This window comes from Amblyomma maculatum, chromosome 10, assembly GCF_055883805.1.
Source record: "Amblyomma maculatum isolate TAMU_Amacu chromosome 10, ASM5588380v1, whole genome shotgun sequence".
NCBI classification, from domain to species: Eukaryota; Metazoa; Arthropoda; class Arachnida; order Ixodida; family Ixodidae; genus Amblyomma; species Amblyomma maculatum.
Genome location: NC_139353.1, coordinates 52066714 through 52088208, shown reverse-complemented (window position 1 = coordinate 52088208; position 21495 = coordinate 52066714). Strand labels below are relative to the sequence as shown.

The following is a 21495-nucleotide window of genomic DNA, read 5'->3' as shown; positions in this document are numbered from 1 at the left end:
AACTGCATTGAATGTAGGAACTGGTGGGAGGGAATGTATAGCATTGTAAATTGCTTGGAGTTCCAGTGCCAGAGGGGTGCACGTATCCGCGGTATATGTCACGTGAGTGTTGAGATGCGGATGAGAGGGACTATACACGGCAGTAACTCCTCGCTCTGCAGTATGTGATGCATCGGTATATAATATGCACCCTTCAGGCAGATGTGCGGATGATACCGACGGGGAAGCAGTGGGGCGATTGTCCGTGAGCTGGCAGTACGACCATGGAGGTAGTGTCTTTAAATGATGTAGTTGTAAAGACTGTTTGCGAGCTCTGTTTGCCGTCCGCTGATCAACGAGTTCAGTGAGCGTATTTAGCTGGGCATACTCCTGAAGTACTGGTATGGGTGTTAGGCGGGGGAGGTACGTTATTGCACGCATAGCCTCACGATTGATGGCCTCAAGGGAGTCCCACTGTCTGCGGGTGAGACGTTGAAACTGTGCCTGGTATATTATACGTGGCTGGAAGACAGAGCGAACAAGCTGGCGGGCCGTGTGAGCACGCGCGCCGCCAGAGCGCATAGCTATGCGACGAATGAGGCCTAAAGTAGCGTGAGCGGTCTTACGGATGGCTGTCAGCCACGGTGTGCCAGTCCCAGAGGAATGTAGAAGAAGACCAAGAATGCGAACGGTTTGTACCTGAGGAATTGGGGTATTATCTATCATAAAATTTATATTGGGAGCTTTCCGTAAGCCAGCTTTATTTCCAATTCGAATGAAACAGGATTTTGTATGCGAAAAAGTTAGGCCCAAAGGAGGGAGGCGAAATGTCAATATATCCAGCGCATGCTGGAGGGCCGCCTGATGGACAGACGTATCTGGGTGACAGCACCATAAGGTTATATCATCGGCATACGCAAGCACCCGTATAGAAGGGATGGCCTCTAGGGCTCGAATAAGTGGAATGAAGGCCACATTAAATAAAGTAGGGGCGAGAACGGAGCCCTGGGGCACTCCTCTGTTTGAGGGGAAGTGACCAAAGGGCTTTCCATGGACACGCACACTGAATGTTCTATTTGTTAGAAAGGCGTGAATGGCGAGGAGAAACCTGTGAGGAATACCAAGAGTTTCTAGCGAGGCAAGAATGGCTGAGTGAAGGATGTTATCATATGCCTTTGCTATATCTGTAGCGATCACAGTTCTAACAAGATGACTGTGCGGAGAGTGGTGAAGCACGTCAGCAGCCAAAGTAGCAAGACCGTCCTCCGTTCCTATTTGCGGGCGGAAGCCAATTTGGGATTCTGGATAACAATCATGGGATTCCAACCACCACGATAAGCGAGTGGCGAGAATGTTTTCGTAAAGCTTGCAGATTGTTGGCGTCAGGGAAATTGGACGAAGGGCCGAGAGAGAAACTGGAGGATGACCTGACTTCGGTATTGGAACAACAATAGAATGCTTCCACTCGTCCGGCATGACACCAGAATGCCACACGTCATTGAATGCATCAAGCAGGGCCTGCAAAGCAGTCCCTTCCAAGTTGCGGAATAAGGAGTTAGGTATGCCGTCGTGGCCGGGAGCAGAGTTAGATTTGAGGCGTTCAATGGAGGCCAGCAGCTCTGCCATGGTTAGGTCAGAAGTAATCTCATCGGGGGGTTCGGTAACCGGTAAGCAAGGTGGAGAAGTTGAGGTGGAATCATAGTGGGGAAAAAACTGTCTGGCCGCCTGTTTTGCAAATGTGTCCTCATCTACATTCATAGCAAGGCGAATGCTCTCTGTGTAATCAGAAACTTGAGAAGAGCGCTCCATGGCGTGAAACACTCTCCAAAGTTGTCGATTACTCTGCTTGGAGGACAGGCGCTCACACCATGAAGCCCAACGTTGCCTTGCTAGACGCTTTTCATACCGCCTCGCACGCGCGGTAGCCCGGTGAAGAGCGGGGATAGCCGATGGGTCATCGGGGTTACGAGCAGCATAATGATCTGCCTGGCGACGCAGAGCCCAAAGATTTAGGAGGTGGATGTCCGGGTTTGGCTCGTCTTTATTTACAGTGGTGGTAATCGTGTGGGACGCAAGAACAGCAGAGAGAGTAGACAATGCTGATGATGGGGTGAAATCAGATAAGCGATTGTCTGCGCGTACAGAGTCCCAAGATGTTATTCGTACGCTACGGCGTATTTTACGTATCCGCGAAGGAGTGAGAGAGATAAAGATAGGGCTGTGATCACTACCCCAGGTATCTGGTTCAACAGCCCAACGAGGGCTACCAGGGCCTAACCACCAAGTCAAATCAGGTGAATAAGGCCCACCTCGTGGACGGGTAGATGTATGCGGGTGGTTTAAAAGGTGAAAAGAATTATCTGAAAAGCTTCCCTGGATGTGTGCACCCCTGGGAGAATCCGATGGGTAACCCCACGAGGTGTGTGCGCCATTGAAGTCTCCACCGACTAGAATAGAGATACCCGAGTAGGTAGAACGCAGAAAACGAACCCATCCAAGATTAGGAGATGCGGAACCAGGACGGCCATAAAAGGAAACTAGTATAAGTGGCGTGCGCACAGGCATAACTAGGAGTGCTACCACCTCTTGGCGTGTGTTACACCAGCGTGAAAGGTCGATCGGTGTGTGGGGAACTGAAGTGTGAATATAAATTGCAGATTTACCTGGGCTGTGGGAAGAGGTGATGCAACGGCGATCAGGAATGGAAGGTGAATGGTAAGCGCAGAATCCTGAATGTCTTTTCCTCTGCCCTGAAAAGACAGCGTGTTGTTTTGCGTCATCTAATAGAGTTAGATGACGCAAAACAACACGCTGTCTTTTCAGGGCAGAGGAAAAGACATCCATTATTCTTTGACTCGTGTACGGAGATTGCTTTTATTTTTTGTTATTGTTGAGAAGTTGAACGGTGACAGAGGATTGAGTGTTTTTGTTTTTTTTACGTCGGGTGTGCAAATCTTCATTATGTCGTCCGTAATATTGAAAAACAAACGTCTGCGTTTTTTTCTTTAGAGTGCTCTAAAAGTTGTCCTCCACATCACATTATTTGCCCTTTCAGCTAGTGGGGAAGATTTTTAGCACGCACCTTTTCCAGTTTTCTATCCCAGTTCTTACAAAAGACGTGAAGTTAGCAGTGAAGGTTCAGTTCTATTAAAACAACGAAATTATTTTTCAGTAATTTTGACAAATCACTTCGCTTTAACGTTTAGATCAGACTTATTGTATAACAAGTATGTCACCAAAGAAGAGCTGTCAACTTAACTGTGACTTCTTACAAAAAAACTTCAAACCTTCTCTGCAAGCCATGAGTGAACCATTGTATATATCGAAAACCCCTCTCCGCTTACAAACGCATGTGTTGTACGGAAGTCGTGTACATTTTATTCATAACAGATCAGATTTCATTCAAAACTGAAAAGCGCGAATTTGGTGCCACAACAATTTATCACAATGTATGTTTAATAATTAGACTGTGCTAGATGACAATTAACCTTAATATGCTTTTCCTACCTAAGAACATTTCACAGCAATAAAATGCTCCAATAACATCCATCGATCAGTATGCCATGCTCTTCTACTTATTATGTCCTTCTACCTTGATCTACTCTTCAACTACAGAATGCATTACTGTGAAATAAGTTCCCCACAATGAAGCTGCGGCTGCAGCAGACGCCTACCCTTCCGCAGCATTAAAAACGGCTATTTATCTGAAATCCGTGGTCTGTACGTCAACTTTTGAGCAGTCGTCCTTTCCCCTTAAATTCTGTAGAAATATATAGTAGTGTTACATGTAACACTATTTTTTTTTTGCTCTTACGTTCATTTGGTTTCTTTTTTTATTTCAAACGTTCATTATTGCCGACTTCATGTGCCCGTTCTTCTCCTTAATCATTAACGGTATTTGTTAATTATCTTGCCTCATTGCTCGCAATATTTTGTACAATGATTCCTCGAGGGAACAGCTATTAAAGTGTTAAATTTACAGGCTCCTACTGTAATGCTCCTGGAACAAAAGTAGATGAATATAAATATAAATAAATGTGTGTAAATGTTCGTTCATTGTGTAAACCATGCATATGGATGTGTAAAGCCATGCGCTGCAAGCCATCGGGAGGACGCCTCGTGTCGGTGTCCCTCACACGCTTTCATTATCCAATACAGTACGGCGCCTTATTGTTCGTGCTTAAATACTGTTCTCCCCTTCCCTTTCTGCTGATACTATGGTAACCCATTTCACCGAATAACAAAGGATCTTTCGTCGTTTCGCAATATTTGTGATTTTCCCATCCTCCTTGGCAGCTGTACGATTTGAATTGACAGCTGGTCCTAGATATGGACTCGGTGAAGTAGACTTGAGCTCTCTTGTGGCTGCATCCAAACTTGAATACACCTAGAAAGTAAGATAATTTAAAATCTTTTTGTATTTATGGAAAAATAGAGATCTGTTCTTTGTTCGTTGGAGAAATTAAGAAGGTGTTTCAGCAAAACTGTGTTATGACAGCGTGCATAGCGATCGAACAAATTCAAAACAGCAGTTCTTTGCAGACACGTTACCTGAATGTCAAAAGCGAAATAGTTGATCAGGCTGCATGGTTGTAGATGCTTGCATCAAAACTGACTTGAGCTACTTTGACTCCACTACAACGAACTTCCCTTTATACACACGTAAAGGATAGTTTGCTTATAATGTTGAAATTTATTTATGATAATTTCTTCTCGTGCACCATTAAGTTTTCTAACCAACTTAAGCGAGAGGATTGCCAGAGCAAGCAAGCATAAATGTCTTTGAGGTCTATCTCAACACTGCAAGCCTAGGTACGAAGCATTCAACCGTTTAATATATTTGTCCATAGGGCAAATGGATCGCTTAGGAAAATTAGAATTCCATTTCTTCCTCTTTTTTCACCATTGCGATAATTAGCCGCCAGAGTCGGGCATTTTTGTTACTCGCTAGAATTGTCTGGGCCTGCGTATTTGTACGGTTTATTTGACGCATGCAAATAAAGTAGTTGAGCAACTCCATTCCGTTATAGATTTTGGATGCAACCTATTTAGGTTTCGCACAATGCCACCTGATAACAAACAAGCCCTAGGCTGAAGTCAGTGGTAAAATACATTTGGAAAGGCCGCTAGGAAAATAAGCTGCAAAGCATCAACTACACATGCCTTGTGAATCCCTGCTATTGTGATCTCTAAATTGCCCACAGTTGTTGCTATATCCCACAGTTGAGCGTTAGTTATTCGACGCATCATTTCTTTAACCTTTTGAGGGTTTTCGCCGTACATGTACGGCGGCGGTTTTTTGCCGTACCGGTATGGTTTCAATATTCCGTTTGAATTTTCGCGCCGTAATAACGATGCATGCTCACTGGGAAGTGCTGACACCTCCCAGGGCTTACAAGAAGCGCTTCAAATTTATGGCGCTGCCGCCTTGCGAAGATAAACAGAAGTGATTCCTAGCTGCAGCCTGGTCTGCGGCAACGCCGCCGGTCTATCGCGGTTTCGGTTTCGCGACGTGATCGCAACGGAGGCGCGAAACGTGATTTTCATCTTTATGGCCGCTTCCTAGAATTGATTCCTAGCTGCAGCTTGTGGCCTGGTCTGCGGCAAGGCCCTTGCATGGTTTCGGTTATCCCCCCCCCCCTCTCGTGATTTGAAAATCACCCTGTTTTGTTTCAATTTTGAAAATCACCCTGTTTTGTTTCATCAGACTATTCATCAGAAACAGACTATTCTACTTTATAAGATACGTATAATGTACGTACTTTCGCAGCCTGGTTGTGTTGACCCGCCATTTGGGAAAAAGTCAACGTGGCCAATCGCGTCTTTGATTCCAAGCTTATACTTTTTTAAGGTGCCAGAGTGTGTGTGCAGAACGTCCACAAAAACAGCATCGGTCTGTGAAAGGGACACAGTCGTCCCTTCGAATAAAGGACCAGCGGGGTCGAGACCTGGGAAAAATGGAATAAAAAAGCAGTCGACAAAAATATTGAGCGCACACGTTGAACGCAGTCACGAAGCTTGATCCCAACATAAATTCGGATATGTTTTTTTAACTCCATGCTATCAGATAGCCGAGTTTTCGGATGCACAGTTTCTCGGGCACAAACTTCTACAAAAGAAAAACTCTCCCGGAAAAGAAGACGGTCAGAAGTTCCCATGAGCACATTTTATTACAAATAAATATGGCGGTTCTCAATTTAGGTGGCCCCATAGCAACCTTGCGCTCGACAATTTTATGAAGAATAGAAAGACGAGGTAAATTTTATACTTCCCTTTTACTACCCGCTTCCAAGCGGCTATGGCGTAGGCAAAATGATAGCCGGAAAAAGTTCAAAAGGGAAAGTCATATATAGATGCAGTGAATCATCTCTCCATGTCCAAGACGTACATTTCGTTATGCCACCGACGTATTGCAACACGAGTCCGGAGACATCCACAGACCGATTCCTTTTATCTTACGTATACACAGCATGTGCTGTCTGGAGAGCAAAGTGCCCGGCCACGATATAACGCAATGATATATATTGGATGCGATCTTCTTCCTGGAGACTTTGTTTTCGCTATGCTTACGCGCATACAATGTTTGTAAACACAGAGCTTAGTTGGGACTGTTTTCAAAACCGGGTAGATGGGCTTGCTAGCAATCGTTAAAATTCCTAACTTCGGACCACTGATAATCTGAGTTCTAAACTTCAAAAGATACGGTGAGTGCGTAAACAGTTACATGGCATAGTCCCAAAACATCCTCCCCGTATCCCCTTTTCGGTGTAAGTACTGTTAGTGTGAGGTATAGACAGCTTCAAAAAGGCAGTAGGTACGCACTTTCACAGGCTGACCTTAAACTAACGTACCGGCTAACCTTTGTGCCATGCAGCTGTTCGAAGATGACCGGCTTAAGAAGAAATTCAGAACAGCGTACGTATTACCTCTCCTCGTGTCTGCTCGAAGCTGCTGTCGATATTGCTAACGCTGCGCCATTTCATGTTAGGTTGGGGTTAGTTTTTGAGACTTTATTGAGGAGATTTAACTCCACTGAGTACAGAATGTGGTAAATTTTAAAAAGTCGAATGTGTTTAATTAGTGCGAAATGTTTTTGGGCTTATCTCATCAATAGATTGGAAATTTTTGCGCCATGGGAATTAAGAGAGAATCATTTGAGCATCAAGACTTGCGTGAGCAAATCAAGATGCGATATTTGGAGGAAGCATTGGATTATGCCATCTCTCCCAAGACGCTGGTTCCTGTTTAGTATATTTGCTCGACGCCCTGCACTTTATCTCTTTAATATTCATGTTTGGCGGCATAAAGTTTGTCTTCGAAACGTGGTCTAATGTGACAATAAAACAATATAACACTAAACGCCTACTTGTTGGCACCTGCATGACTTGTGCGTTAAATTAGCGAGTTTTCATTCCCACAATAGATACAGATACTATTCAAGCAATCTATATTGACCTCTTGACCTCTGTGACCATGCCAATTTACTAAGATCCCACTTTGAACTTCCGCTTACAGAAAACTTAAGGAAGACCGCAAATGGCTGCGACGGAGATGGCAAGTAAAGTTTTAACAATGAAATCGTTGCGTTTAGCTCGTGGTTTCCAAACAATGTTTTGGAAATGTCCATTGAATTACATTGATGGCCTTTTACAATCAAAATGGAAACTTTTAGCCTAACGCACATTCTTAAAAGCAAAGTAGCTGAACCTGTGGCTCAATGAGCCCCTCAATCGCTTTCATAGAAACAATAAACGCCGCTTTATAATACCTAAACTCAATAATAACACTGGCGCCTGACCTAAATTATCAGCGTTGGAAAAATTGCTTTGACCGCTACCAAGAACAAGCCACCGTGTATTTTACTTATCCATTCTCCCCACAAATTTTGGTTGTCATCGCAAAAAATTACGAATTTTTTCTGACCGGATTTGTTCTAAACCTTTAGCAATGTTTAGCGCACACACTGCCCAGTTCCGTAAGATAAAACTACAGAATTGTTCAATCGCATTTCCTCTTCATCTTTTGCCTGTGAACTGCATTAGGACGCAGTTTTGTTGGTTGTCCCGATACACCACCAAGGTTGATATTGCTTCCGAGTTGCATTACTATATAAAGCTCATGGAGTCAATCCAGCCCACGTGATTAGCTGCCATTGATAGCAAAAATTCAAAATACTGAAGAACCCTGACAGTACCATTGGTGTCATTTTATTTAACATATTTATGCAGTCTCTTTATTCTGAATAGGCACCCGCCAATTGTCATGTGGCTGAGATCCTTTCGGTTCCGTCATCTTTTCGTGCCAAAAATTGTGGTCTATCTCGCTTGTATGTAACGAAGCCTGTAATCGACGTTAGCAAAATTAAATTCTTAGCATCTACTGATATATGCATAGTAAGCATGGTCGTTAACAGGTGTACGCTCCAAAACTGATATAAAATTGTATGAGCAAGCCATACGTTAATCTTTAAATATTACCATTTCTTTACACGCAGTATCCATTGACTTCAAAAAAGCATTCAACAACGTACCTCACTTGTCACTTCCGGAAACGTTTGGGCATAAAATTTAACCCTTCGTTTCGCGCTTTAATCTATTCCTTTTCCACTAACCGCCAGCAGTTAATACGAGACAACTAGATGCTTATCCAACACATCCGACGTCATCTCCAGAGCTCTTGCCTCAAGTTACTATTTCAAAATGCTTGCTCTTCCTGATCTACAATAACGATTGTTTGAATAGTAAAAAGTCTAAATTTGGCTTAGTTGTGGGTGACTGCGTTAATCCTATCGCCCTATGCGCAGTACTACTGACCAAATCGCATTATATAACGTTTTCAACCACATTGAACTCCGGTGTAATATTGTTTAATTATTAATAATAGTAATGAAACATTCGTCATATTTTTCTGTAGAAAACATTAATTTCCGTGTCCAAATCACTTATTTTCGGTCAGTAATGTCCTGCGACCTTTTGTTCCAAAGCCTAGAACCCTTTCTTTTTGCCGATAATACTACTATATTAGCTACTTATTAATCGTTACAATCGTTAACATCATGTTCAGTGCTGATCTCAATAATAATTCGCACTGGTGTCATCGTAATCGTCCATGCTTGCAGATCAACCCCTCTAAGACAACATTCATGGTATTTAGCTCCAATCAAAAGACTCCCGTACACGTCCCATCACTTTCCTTTAAATTCCATTGCATTGAAGCGTCAGAAAATTTCACCTTTCTTCACCTTATTCTGAACGCTAAACTTAAATGCAATAAGCACATCTCTAACTTGAAACAAAAACGTGGTTTCGGTATTAGAGCACTGCTAAAAGCGTGTCTCCCTTTTCTATCGTGACATTTATTTTTTCTTTACTACGCATTCAGTCATAGTCATTTTAATTACTGCATCATTTCAACAGTTACCCATCACGTTTATATCCACGGCAATATCTTCAAAATCAGGTTATTCGTATAATAACCTACAGTTCACACCGCTGTGATGTGCTATCACTTCTTCACGATCACAACGTTTTACCAATCGCTTCACTGATTACGTCATGTCTAGCAATCCTACTCTATAAACTTATTTATAATACCATACCATCAAATGTAATCAACAGGGAGGCCCTCACCAACAGTAACCAAAGACGATTTGCTAAGGACAGCAGTTATTTTGCTACCAACCTTTCAACAAACTACGGTAAGCACACAGCTCTTTTTGCTTCTTAACAAATTTGGAATAACCTGCCTTCTCATGTCAAACAGTCCCCGTCACTATCCAGTTTTAAACAGCCACTGTTATCAGTATTATCGCAATAGTGTAACAAAACTTTCAAACAAGTACGTCTCTTTGTATACAGGCTTTTTCCTATTTCATGCATATTAATTTCATATGTTCGTCGGTAAGCTGTATCAAATTGTATAAAATTTTCACCTACTTTATTTTAACAGTACCGGCCGCGTATGAAATTTTGAACTTCTATTCCATTCTTACTTTTTTTCTTTTTAACATACTGTGTTCGCTGGTTTTGCCTTGTTTTGAGTGTGCTTGCTGTACCAATAATATTGTTCATAAGTTTATATATTCATCTATAGGAGGTCCCGTCCCGATACAGCCTTGAGCTCTGGCCTCTTCTCCTGTATGATGTATGTAATACATGTTTTTATCAATAAATTTTCGTTTTATTCTTCTAGATAATAATGTAACCGGCGGCTCTCCGTGGTCTGAGTACACAGTTGAAATTCAAATGATGCTATTGATGCACTAGCTTTTGTCGCCGTCATTTTGAAACATCTGTTCTCTCTGTAAAATCTATTAAATATGACCTATGTAACCCTCGCTTGAACGAAATTAGAGCGCTATTTGGGACCTGCAAAAACCATTCGTGGCTGACACTCTCAAATAAGCACAGTACTAATTTGCCCAGTTTGTTTACTCTACCTTACTAGTTTATTCATTCTGAAATCTCAAGCTAACCTTCAGCTTATGGTAATTGCCGCATAATTTCATTGTCATCTCCGTAAATATTGTCATTCACAGCCATCCTGCTCTGAAATCTAGACCCCGCACCGGATGCTGAAACTTGTCGGCCGTAGCAAAAATTATTACTCGTCGCTGCCCATTGTAGTGCGCCCCCTTTGTCATTTTAATCCTGACTGCGAAAGAACAGAATGCCCCTCCACTCATTTGACTTTCCACTCAAATCCGCAACATTTTAGCGGGCTCATTGACAAAATATATTGCGGATGTTTTAAGTAATACACTCTTTTGAGGTAATACTGGTACACATCATGTAAAAACCAACGCCAAAGACCTTTGACGTGTATTTCATATCGTAAAGGTCGTGTTCTATTGCCCTGCTCTCCAAATTTGTTCTTAAGTACAAAACGTAAGCGACAAAGAAAATTATGACAACCTTTAAGTCACCTTCAAAGCGGAATGCAATAAAATTGGTAGCAACTTTGCTTTGGCAGACTTCGGTCAGAGCAGCCAAGCGTTCTCGCATGTATCATCTTATTTATTTTTAGCGTTCTTGGGAGGCTCTAGATCCAACCTGCCACATGCGCTGCTGGCACCTTATCATATGGTTAGTCATTGCGATCTCCTCACATCACACATCCCGCTCAGCTATATCACCTGCCAGATTTTCTTTCACCTACAAATAGGGTTAGTTATAGTTAATTGATCTCTATATTTAATTCAATCCCAATTCACCTGACATGTGTAACGCGTTTTAAGAAGCCGCATTTTGAAGAATGATGCGACTTTTTGGTGGCAGCAGTTTCTCAAGCCAAGCTACATTTGGTTGGCGATTTTAATTTAGCACTTAATGGGGGAATGTAACTTCTGAGATGTGTAGTCATGACGCCACTTATAGAAGATGAGGCCGCTATTTCAGAGCGATGAGGCCGCTTTCTCCACCCTCCTATGAGTCTTAATGGCTTCCCATCATTTCATTGAACTAATTGCAGCAGGTAGCTTTGTGCAGACTGTTTTATCTGAGCACTTTTTCACAATTACGTCGTTTTCTGACAATCATTACATTTCCTTCCCCTCAAAGTGGTTTGTAATGCATTTGCTAAAAAGGGTGCAGTGAGGGTGCCAGGTGGGTACGGCCAGTTGATATTAGGACACCATGTTTTGACGAAGCCTAGTATTGCTTCCAGTGACGCTTCTAATGCTTTCGCAATGAAAGATTGGATAAGCACTTTTTCACAATTACGTCGTTTTCTGACAATCATTACATTTCCTTCCCCTCAAAGTGGTTTGTAATGCATTTGCTAAAAAGGGTGCAGTGAGGGTGCCAGGTGAGTACGGCCAGTTGATATTAGGACACCATGTTTTGACGAAGCCTAGTATTGCTTCCAGTGACGCTTCTAATGCTTTCGCAATGAAAGATTGGATATATGTTAACAGCACTGGGGAAGGAAGCGTATTGTTTTTTTTTTCGGAGGATGCGCACCAGAGTGTTGAAAACAAAATATCGGCATATGAAAAACGGACTATAAAAGGATTGGGAACATCAACGCCCTACTCCGTTCGATGGATCTAAACAGAGGCTTGTACAACATATCCTTATAGTCAAGTAAGTTCTCTGTGGAAAAGCCCACAATCACATCAGTATCATATCCGACGTTACGAGTATATAAAATCGCACGTTCATGCAACACGGGTGAATGAAAGATCGAGAGTAAAACCTAATAACTGAAGCAGAAAAAAGCTGGCGAATTCAGGACCTCAAAACCTGCCGTGTTGGTAGGTAACAAGTAGAACCGGCGTGTAGAAATCCATTGAGTGTAGTGAGCCATGACAAAAAACAATGCAACCCTTGACACGAGTACAACTTCTGACAGCTAACCTCTTGTCCATCTCTTGAAAGGATAAGTATAGAGCAAAATTTGTTTTTTTTTTCTTCGTGCGCAATTTCAGTTTTCTCATGAGCGTGGAAGAAATTGCAACCATCATAGAAGTTGAGCTCCCTTTGAGCAATTTTTTCATATTTGTTGAGCGAGATGCATGAGGCAGGATGATATAATTAAACACTGTTTGTTTTGATATCCGTGAAAGAAGATATTTTTGGCACTATTAAAATTTTTAACCGTTTCCCCCACTGTTCATTTTTTATGCGAATGTGTGCGGGCTACCAATGTGGGCAATTGCGCCATGTAATGCTTTTAGTCAAGGAAATGGGGTAGGTATCGGTGCAAAACATTATTGTGCCCACAGTGAAGCAGGTGTTTTACATTTAGTGCTATCTGCCAATCACGCGGAGGTACAGCTCAAGCTATTTAAGGTTAGATTTGCTATGTAGGTTTGTGAAAAGGAGAGAATTTCACACTAAACAAATCAGTTACAGCAAAGAGGAGCTTTCGGCGCATTATCGCTATAGTGTTGAAAGGAAAAGGTGACATGCTAAAAAGTAGCATAAAGAGATGCACCACAAGTAAGTTTCATATACGAGTGGGCACTGTTATAAAACATAGAAAGATTTGTTGATATAGTGTAGCTGACTCAGGGGTTCTTTCTAACATTACATTTACTGTTGTGGCTATATTTGTGGCAGATAGTTCTCAGAATTGCTTCTGTGCTCTAGCGCTCTCTTCTAAACCTTAGCACTTTATTTTGAATAGCTTCTTGTGAAGTGGCCTTGTGGTAGAGCATCCTCCTCGCATTCGAGAGGTACGGGGTTCGATCCCCAGTGCCGCCGGGTACCCACCGGTTTCCAATGGGTACAAGATTTCCCCCGGCCTGGTGCTCGGCTCTTCTCGGGTGAAATGCTTGGGAAAAAGGGCCATGAACCAAACTGTTGGTTCAAGAAGAATGTACATATAATTTGCTAGTCGGATCCTTGCGTCGTTGCTAACGTGATTTTAGCAATGGCCACAATAAATCTGGTACATGAACAGGACGCAAGTCCCTAAGACCCGCACTTGGCTATTGAATAGTCGTCGCAGATAGAATAGCCACATAAGAATTGACTAATAATTAAATAAATCAACTCGATTATACCTATAAATTATTTCAATTACGCCAAGATTGCCAAAAACTGTGATAACTATTACATTTACCTGTTATCCGGCCAATTTTACGCCTGGTAGCATTGTAAAAATGGCGAGCGCCAAAGCCGACAGCGTGGGCACCGAGACTGAACCCTATGAGGTGGACGTTTTCTGCCGAAAGGTTTCCTTGATTTGGCTTTTTCATCTCCTGAAGTAAGAGAGAGATCAGGACACCAGGCATGGGACTATTCGCGGCTGCTGCTGCGTAATTTGGAAATTTGGCCCCTTTTATCCACTCTACGAGCATCACGTTGCAGTCCATCTGAAAGGTAAAACAGGGCTGTTTTATTCATTTCTTCCGTTGCCGACCTACCACGAGGTAAAGTTTTTGCTCTCCACTTCGCTCTCGCGAATGCACTCATGGCTACAGATTCATTGCAAAATATTCTGCCTGATAATCTAAATTAAAGACCGGTTAGACAACGGAAACAAATATGTTTAAACATTAACATGTTAATCTTCGCACACAGCATAAGTTACAGATACCTAACCTGCACTGAAATTACTCACGGGAAGTTGATACCTCTAAACAGAGCGAAATAGGTGGACGGAGGTGTCAGCGACATCTCACCTTACTTCTTGGGTAAAGAATAGGCGAAAAGCATAATTTCACGTAACTATCTAAAATGACATCTTTAGTGCTTTCAAACAATCATTTCGCACTAAATCAGTAGATTCAAGACTGAAAAACCCAGCACATACAAATACGACAGACAGCACGAGTGATGATTTTGCACAACCATGTGCTCAGTTTATTCTAAGTTGTGAAAGTAGAATAAAACTTATATAGATGCAACGATGGCTCCTGTGGTAAGCAATCTTCCGCGCACCTCTTTGTAACAAAAAAGTTCCTTTCGTTACTGAAAGAATGGACAAAATGGTATTTAAAATCATTTACTAGTCAGAGCGAATAGTCGTCAGGGCCCTTTTTGGAAGCTCGAACCTAATAGATTGCAACACTGGGAGGTTCCTTTCACTTTTTCCTTTCCCAGCGAAACTTTATGATCCACTGCGCAGGATATGAAGGGATAGTCATAATCCATCAGCCAAAAAGGCGACCATACCAAACAGGTCGTTCGCTTTGTCACCAAAGAACAGCGAACGACCTGTTAGGTATGGTCGTCTTTTTGGCTGATGGATTATGACTATCCCTTCATATCCTGCGCAGTGGATCATAAAGTTTCGCTGGGAAAGGAAAAAGTGAAAGGAAGCTCCCAGGTGGGCTCGGCAGCTGTGCCACGGCACAGTCATCGAATCTGGCTGACTTCATTATGCAGGTGCCCTTTCGTTCCTCCGCTTGCCTTCTGCTGACCCTGTTCGACGCCTCCTGGGCCCTCCTGGACACTTCCCCGCCTCCAGCCGAGTTTTCTTGGAGCGCCGTCGGAGACAACTACCGAATCATCAGCGCCATCGCAGAGCCTCCCCATTCACCGCAAGTGAATAACTGGACCCTCGACTTCGACTGGGAAACACCATCGGCAGCGACGTCACTCGGCGAGCCGCCTATAAAGGACCGGCAATCACCCCGCGCGATCTGTGGGCTCGGCAGCTGTGCCACGGCAGTCATCGAATCTGGTTTACTTCATTAGGCAGGTTAGTGAATCGGTCAGTCTATTTGCTAAAAAATCCAGTAATTACTTCCTGATACAGCTGCCGAGCCCGAAGTGTTTGACCGCTATTTGTGCCGATTGTTGTCATAGTGTACGGTCCTTATTACTTCTTGCCGGTGGCATTGAAGCCAACCCTGGACCTGACAAATTGGATGTCGTTCTGGCTGAATTGAAAAAGCTGTCTGATGGCCAGGCAACACTAGTCTCTAATTTGCAAGATATAAAAGGACGTATGCTTTCGATCGACCGAACAATATCCGATTCAGAAGGTACAAGTCGAGAGCACGGCTCACAGAAACTCAAGCAAGGAAGACTTACCAAAATACTTTTGCGGTTTCGGAGAGTACCGATAAATACGGCAAATGGTTAAATGTTAGCGACTGTTTTGAAGAAAAAGTGTAAAAAAGTATGTTACGTCATTTTGAAGCCAGTGTTGTGACCGGAGTTCCGGCCAGGCTTCAGCAGCTCACAATGGAGGCGTACTTAGCGGACGCAGGCGAGCGACCGCGAACAAAAGCAGCAAAGCGACGGCGGCAACAGGGCACCTATTCTTGTGTGCTTAATGGGCACGAGAAGCGTCGCCGAGCAGCATTGACCCCGCTCGCCGAATGCTCGAGGCAAGCAGGTGGCCCCCTTGGAATTTCGCGGGCGAATGACCACCGTCAATAGGCGACTTCTCGGACCATTTTGCCCATGGTACCGAAACTTCATCGCCCGCACAAAGTCGTCATCGACATCAGAAGATTTTCCCTCGCCACCGGAAGATGTGCAAGGAGGTTCACCCTTGGCAGTGGGCGACACCTCGAGTGATCCTTTGCCCCCCCTGATTGGATAGCATCGATGAACTGTGTTTCCCCAGCTAGGGAACTGGGGATACCAAACCATATTTAACTGACGGATTTTTTGTACAGATAGCTCCGTTCTCCTCTCATGACTCGTACCTTCTTCAGTATGTAAAAAGTGTATATAAACTTTACTTTTTGCCTCTCCTCCCTGGCTGTCTCCCGCCTCGATGCATCGTCGCCTCCTGAGCCCGCTGCGGGGAAGCTCGCCCCCTGAACCCGACACACATCATCAGTCAATCTTTAAATTGCTCTATAAATATGCACAGTAGAGACCGACATACACTTGAAAACATTGCTATCCGCTGGCTGCTTCTCGCAATCGTGGAAGCTTCTCCTTTTCTCCGACATGTTGCCGCGCAAGCTACGCTTCTTCTTAAATCATCATCATCATCATCATCAGCCTGACTATACCCACTGCAGGGCGAAGGCCTCTCCAATATTTCTCCACTTAACCCGGTTCTGTGCTAGCTGCATCCACTTGACCCCTGTGAACTTCTTAACCTCATCCGCCCAACTAACTTTCTGCCGCCCCCTACTACGCTTTCCTTCCCTTGGAATCCAGTTTGTTACCCTAAGCGACCATCGGTTATCATCTCTTCACAATGTCGGTAACTTGAGTTATTTCTCTGACCAACTCTGCCCGCGTCCTATCTCTTAATGTTACCGCTGCCATTTTTCGTTCCATAGCTCTCTGGGTTGTCCTCAACTTAAGTAGAATTCTCTTGGTTAGCCTCCACGTTTTAGCCCCATAGGTGAGTACAGGTAAGATGCAACTGTTGTATACTTTCCTCTTGAGCGATACCGGTAAGCTGCTAGTCATAATCTGCGAGTGCTTGGCAAATGCGCTCCATCCCAATTTTATTCTTCTTGTTATTTCCTTTTCTGTTGCTCAAATGATACAAACGTTTAAGCAGAAGGCAGTCCTCACGCATCATGAAAAACGAACCGCGCGCCGCAGCAGACAATTGTTCACACAATTTGTGTTCGCAAATGCTGACGTCGTTCGCACTCGAATACAGCGTCGTCTGCGCCGTAGTTATTGTTACAGTAAGCGCGCGGTTCTCTTTCGTTCCCTTCTCACGACGCTTGAGAAGTGATTATTAATGCAGTTTTCCCTAGGCTGAAAACCTTGAACGACGTTACTGGTAAGCAGACTCAGTGCATATGGCAGCATATCACGCTACAAAAATGAAGCTTGCAAGATTCGGAGCAACGAACAGTGGATAACGAGCCTGTCGGTGGTGTGAACGGCTTCGAAAAACATGCTTTTAACGGCGTTTTAAAGATAATTGACCTCCAGACTGACATAGCATACTTTGTCACATATTTCAATAAAATTCTTGTCAACGTTTAACGACTGGCCGCTAGTGCTAGCGCTCTGTGAAATGATAAAAACATTGAAATAACTTGTCCTTACATATGTTTCTATGCGTTGCTTTCCCAACTGGCACCGCCAAGCATTTCGCGGGTTTTAAAAACATAGATTGCCTTTTTTGTGGCGTTTCATGCTTTCACAATATATTCTAGGATATTCATGGTTGCTCTTTACCAAACCAACCATAGGTGCCCCGTGACATTAAAACATTCTATCAAAATCTTTCGTTTCCTTGTATTCCTAATGGAGTTAAGCCTACTTTTCACCCTCAGTCTTCTGGGGCGTCGCGAGCGGCCCCTTCGTTTTAATTACGGCGTTGGTCTACAAGAAAAAGAAGTGCGTAGAGTTTCATTCCTATGCCTTGCGTCAATATATGATCTGTTTTGTGGCCGTCTCCTGCTCCTGCATTCTTCACTTTCTCTTCATCGTTGCTTCACCACACAGACTGAACTTTCAATATCTGTTTTATATACTTTCACTAAAAGTGACCTAGAGCTAGCACGTTTCACTTTGTCCACGTAACTAATAAAAAAAATGCATATAACGGCTATATTTTCGCCTTCTATCGTCAATCACGGTTCCTTCAGCTAAGGCAGATGGACCTTCCGAAGTTGTACTTCAAAACACTGTTAGGCGAATAAGTGCTTTACTGTGAATTGTCTTTTTACCTTACTGTCTCCAAAACCGACATTGCGAAAGTAGAATGTTTTTTGTCTTGGGAGTCTTCTGGCCCGGCACTATAAACGTCTACTAGTGGCCACCTATTTGATCAGTCTTGTCATCGGTCTCAGATAATGCACACCGTTATTTGGTTCGATTGGCGAAAATAGCACCTGATGGCGCCACACGTCCACTTCTTCTTCTCCCTCGGTATAATGTTTGAACGACCTCTTTTTTTTTTCTTTTTCATATCCAAATTGTCAACTGCCACCTACGTTGCTAAGATGTTATGAGCTATGGTTTTTGTCAATAACGCACCTCAACCCACTACCAGAAGTGTATCTTGTATCGATTACGACTTTGCTCGATACATTGATGTAACCAGCATTGAATATGTGTGTTACTTCGTTATGACACGCCGCTAATCGCTGCCCTCCGCGACAGCACGGGATTACGCGCGGGATTAAAACTAAGCTTCCCAATAATCTGTGCTTTGATTATGCCAACAGAACATGGGCCAGCACGCATGCGTTCCAGCAGTGGAATAATCTAGGCGAAGCACGGATTAGACACCCATATGTTTTGCTCTTTTTGCAGATGTTATACTGAGTATCCCCGATATAAAGCGCAGGATATGAGACGTGACGCAGACTGCAATCAAGTGGGTGCGCATATGTATAACCTGAGCGAACGTGGTGTGACGTTTAAGGAGAACAATACTTTTGCTATTCTCCTTACGAACGGCGAAAGCGATGCAGCTCGTCTTCCCATAAACCTGAAATTCGTTTGAACTATTCGACAGCTGTATGATCTGCCCCAGACCGTACTACACATTAAGGTCAAGAGTTACTAATTTTACGCTGAGCTCTTCTCCCGCAGAGACATAACGGCACCATACCCAGGCGAAGTTTTATGTGCACATGCGTAAACAAAGTAGGCAAACAAGCTTACGTGCTCAAAAAATGCTTCCTTCAGATTGTGCATCCAGGACATGTCATTATCCTTGGTGAAACCATGTGTTACAACAACGAGTGGCTTTGATAGGTTCACTGGATTAATCTGAAATATATTTTTCCAGTCGGTGTGCTTGACTTGTATCCCACTACCCGATGAGCCAGTGAAAAGCATAATCTTCGTCCCAACCGCTTCGGGAGATGCAGGCCCGCCCACTTCAACGGACATATTCTCTGCTGCATAGAAGCAGCCTACTGATGCATAGCACCTCGGGTGGTCTTGTTTCTGCTTCACGAACTTTATAACCTGAGCAGAACAAGAATATTTAAAAAGGCACGTTAACCACCTCCACGAGAAATAAAAAATACATTCACAAAATACATCTCTATCAAAATCTAGCAGCTTGTTACTCAAAACAACCTAGAGCGCTAAAATGGATTCGTTGATCGACAATAAAAAATTCTTGAATGTGAAGCATATGCCATTTAGATTTCGCTTTCTAGATTTCATTGGGCCTCGATAAAACGTTGCATAAAGAAGTGCACCTCAGTAAATAACAAGAAAACGAGGCAAACAACCGGCGCTAATAAAAAGCAAAGAATATTCTGGGCAAACAGGCCGCAGCATTTTATAGAGACCAAGACGCCAACCAGAAAAGCTAAGAGAATACAACGTTTCTAAACATGGTCACCAGGTGTGACTGCAGGCTAGTTGCAGCTTGCTTTTTTAACCGATTGGGTAGTCATTCGCTGGCTCACTGAACACATTTCATGGATGTAAGATAAGGGAAGAGGGAGAGAGCCTGAGGAGCACTTTATATTACTGTATGTTCCCCAGCGTCTGCCGAATACACCATGATTCTAGCAGGTCTTCGGCGTAAGCGCGGCTCTATGTCTAGCGCAATGGTTTTTTCTATGGCAATTTTGTGAAGGAATATGTCAAAGTGCTCGGCCTCTACGTTACGGTCGCCGCGCCTCCGCAGAAGAAAAACAAAATTGAAAAGTTATATATTGACGCTGACGTGCTGAAAAATAGATATCTTACCTCCCTAATTTGTTGTTTCATTAGAGATCAAACAAGGCTCAACAACTAAAATAATTCCACCTTGGAGCAAGCGTATGCTATTCACAAAAACGGTTTCCCATTTTCTATGTAAAAGGTGTCAGTGAAATCTTTGCGCGCATCCTCATAAAAGAAGAAATACAATTGTCACAAAAAAGCATATTTTACAGCAGGAAGCTCCCTCTCCGCCCACAAGACCGCCACCCTGAAGAGAAAATTGAATACTTTGCAAGTTCCCCCGCTGGAAATATCTGGCTCATTAACACAGAAAGTTGAGCTAGTTGGTACATATTTTTAAGGAATAACAGCGCGGAGACGAAGGACAAGGAAGAAGACAACACCTGCGCTGCAGGTGTTGCTTTCTTCAGCGCAGGTGTTGTCCTCTTCCTTGTCCTTCGTCTCCGCGCTGTTATTCCTTAAAAATATCTGGCGTCTTAACGTACCGTCTTTGCCTAAAGTAAGCAGGCTGCATGGTTTGCTTCTCACTTCTATTATAAGGTCAATAAGGAATCCCAGAACATCACAACGTTCTAAGAAATATGGGCAGTGGCTCGCTTTTACTTTGCAGTGATTTACAGGTTCAGATGTGATATGAATTCTCTACTAGATAATTGAGAAGCAGACCCTGCAGCTTGGTTACTTTTGGCAAAGACGGCACATTGTTGAAAACAAGAACTTCTCTGAAAGAAAGAAAGAGAACAAGATGGACGTCGGGCAATTGAACAGAGACTGTAGCAAAGTGGCTCAACACAGTGAGATTGTTGACAGCAAGATTACCTTTCGAGAAAACCATTTTTCTGGATACTCAGCAGTTCAGACTCGAGTAAGGAGGCGGAATCACTGCAGATTCAGCAACGCGAGTTGCGTAATCTGGTACTTAGGATCCCTCCCCCCTCTGCCTTGTAACATGAACATATTATTTTCAGTGACCCGGTAGACGGTTAATCGAGGGGTAAAATATATGGGAAGCTTCAACTCGCCCATACCCCCCCCCCCCCCCTCAAGAAGGATCCCATTAAAGTAAAGTTGAAAGAGTATTACAGAATTCAGAAAAAAAGATACGAGATTATACAGCGACAAGTCCCATGGTAAAAACTGCAGGTGGACCTCAGTTGACAACATATTTCATTAGGCAACTAAAACATTGGGAGAACGCTCAAGCGTCGCCTTAAGGGTACACGCGATATTGCCTTTTGCGCCGCCTTTCCACTCTCAATTTGTTTAAATATTTCTTGTTTAAGTGTTAATTTTAACATTATCATCGCTGTAACATAAGTACTCATTCTAAATATCCGACAATAGGTTATACGCACCACACGCAGCCTTGGGTGCCTCTTTAACCCTCTTGGTACCCAAGGCACTTAGTTGCCTTGCACGTCTGGAAAGCAGGGAACCTGAATTTGAACCCGTATTGCGACAAATTATTTTTTTTTTATTTATTCATTTATTAGAG

General features: G+C 43.3%; 1 protein-coding gene across 1 annotated transcript; it reads right to left on the bottom strand.

Annotated features, from left to right (window-relative positions):
- Positions 1-3881: 3881 nt before the first annotated feature.
- Positions 3882-13717, bottom strand: LOC146176385 (hepatic triacylglycerol lipase-like). Its single transcript, XM_084581294.1, has 3 exons — positions 13546-13717; positions 5742-5927; positions 3882-4366 (listed from the first exon to the last, which is right to left on the bottom strand). Exons 1-3 carry the CDS (start codon positions 13715-13717, stop codon positions 4125-4127), a joined length of 600 nt encoding a protein of 199 aa, XP_084437420.1. The 3' UTR covers positions 3882-4124.
- Between the last annotated feature and the right edge of the window lie 7778 nt (positions 13718-21495).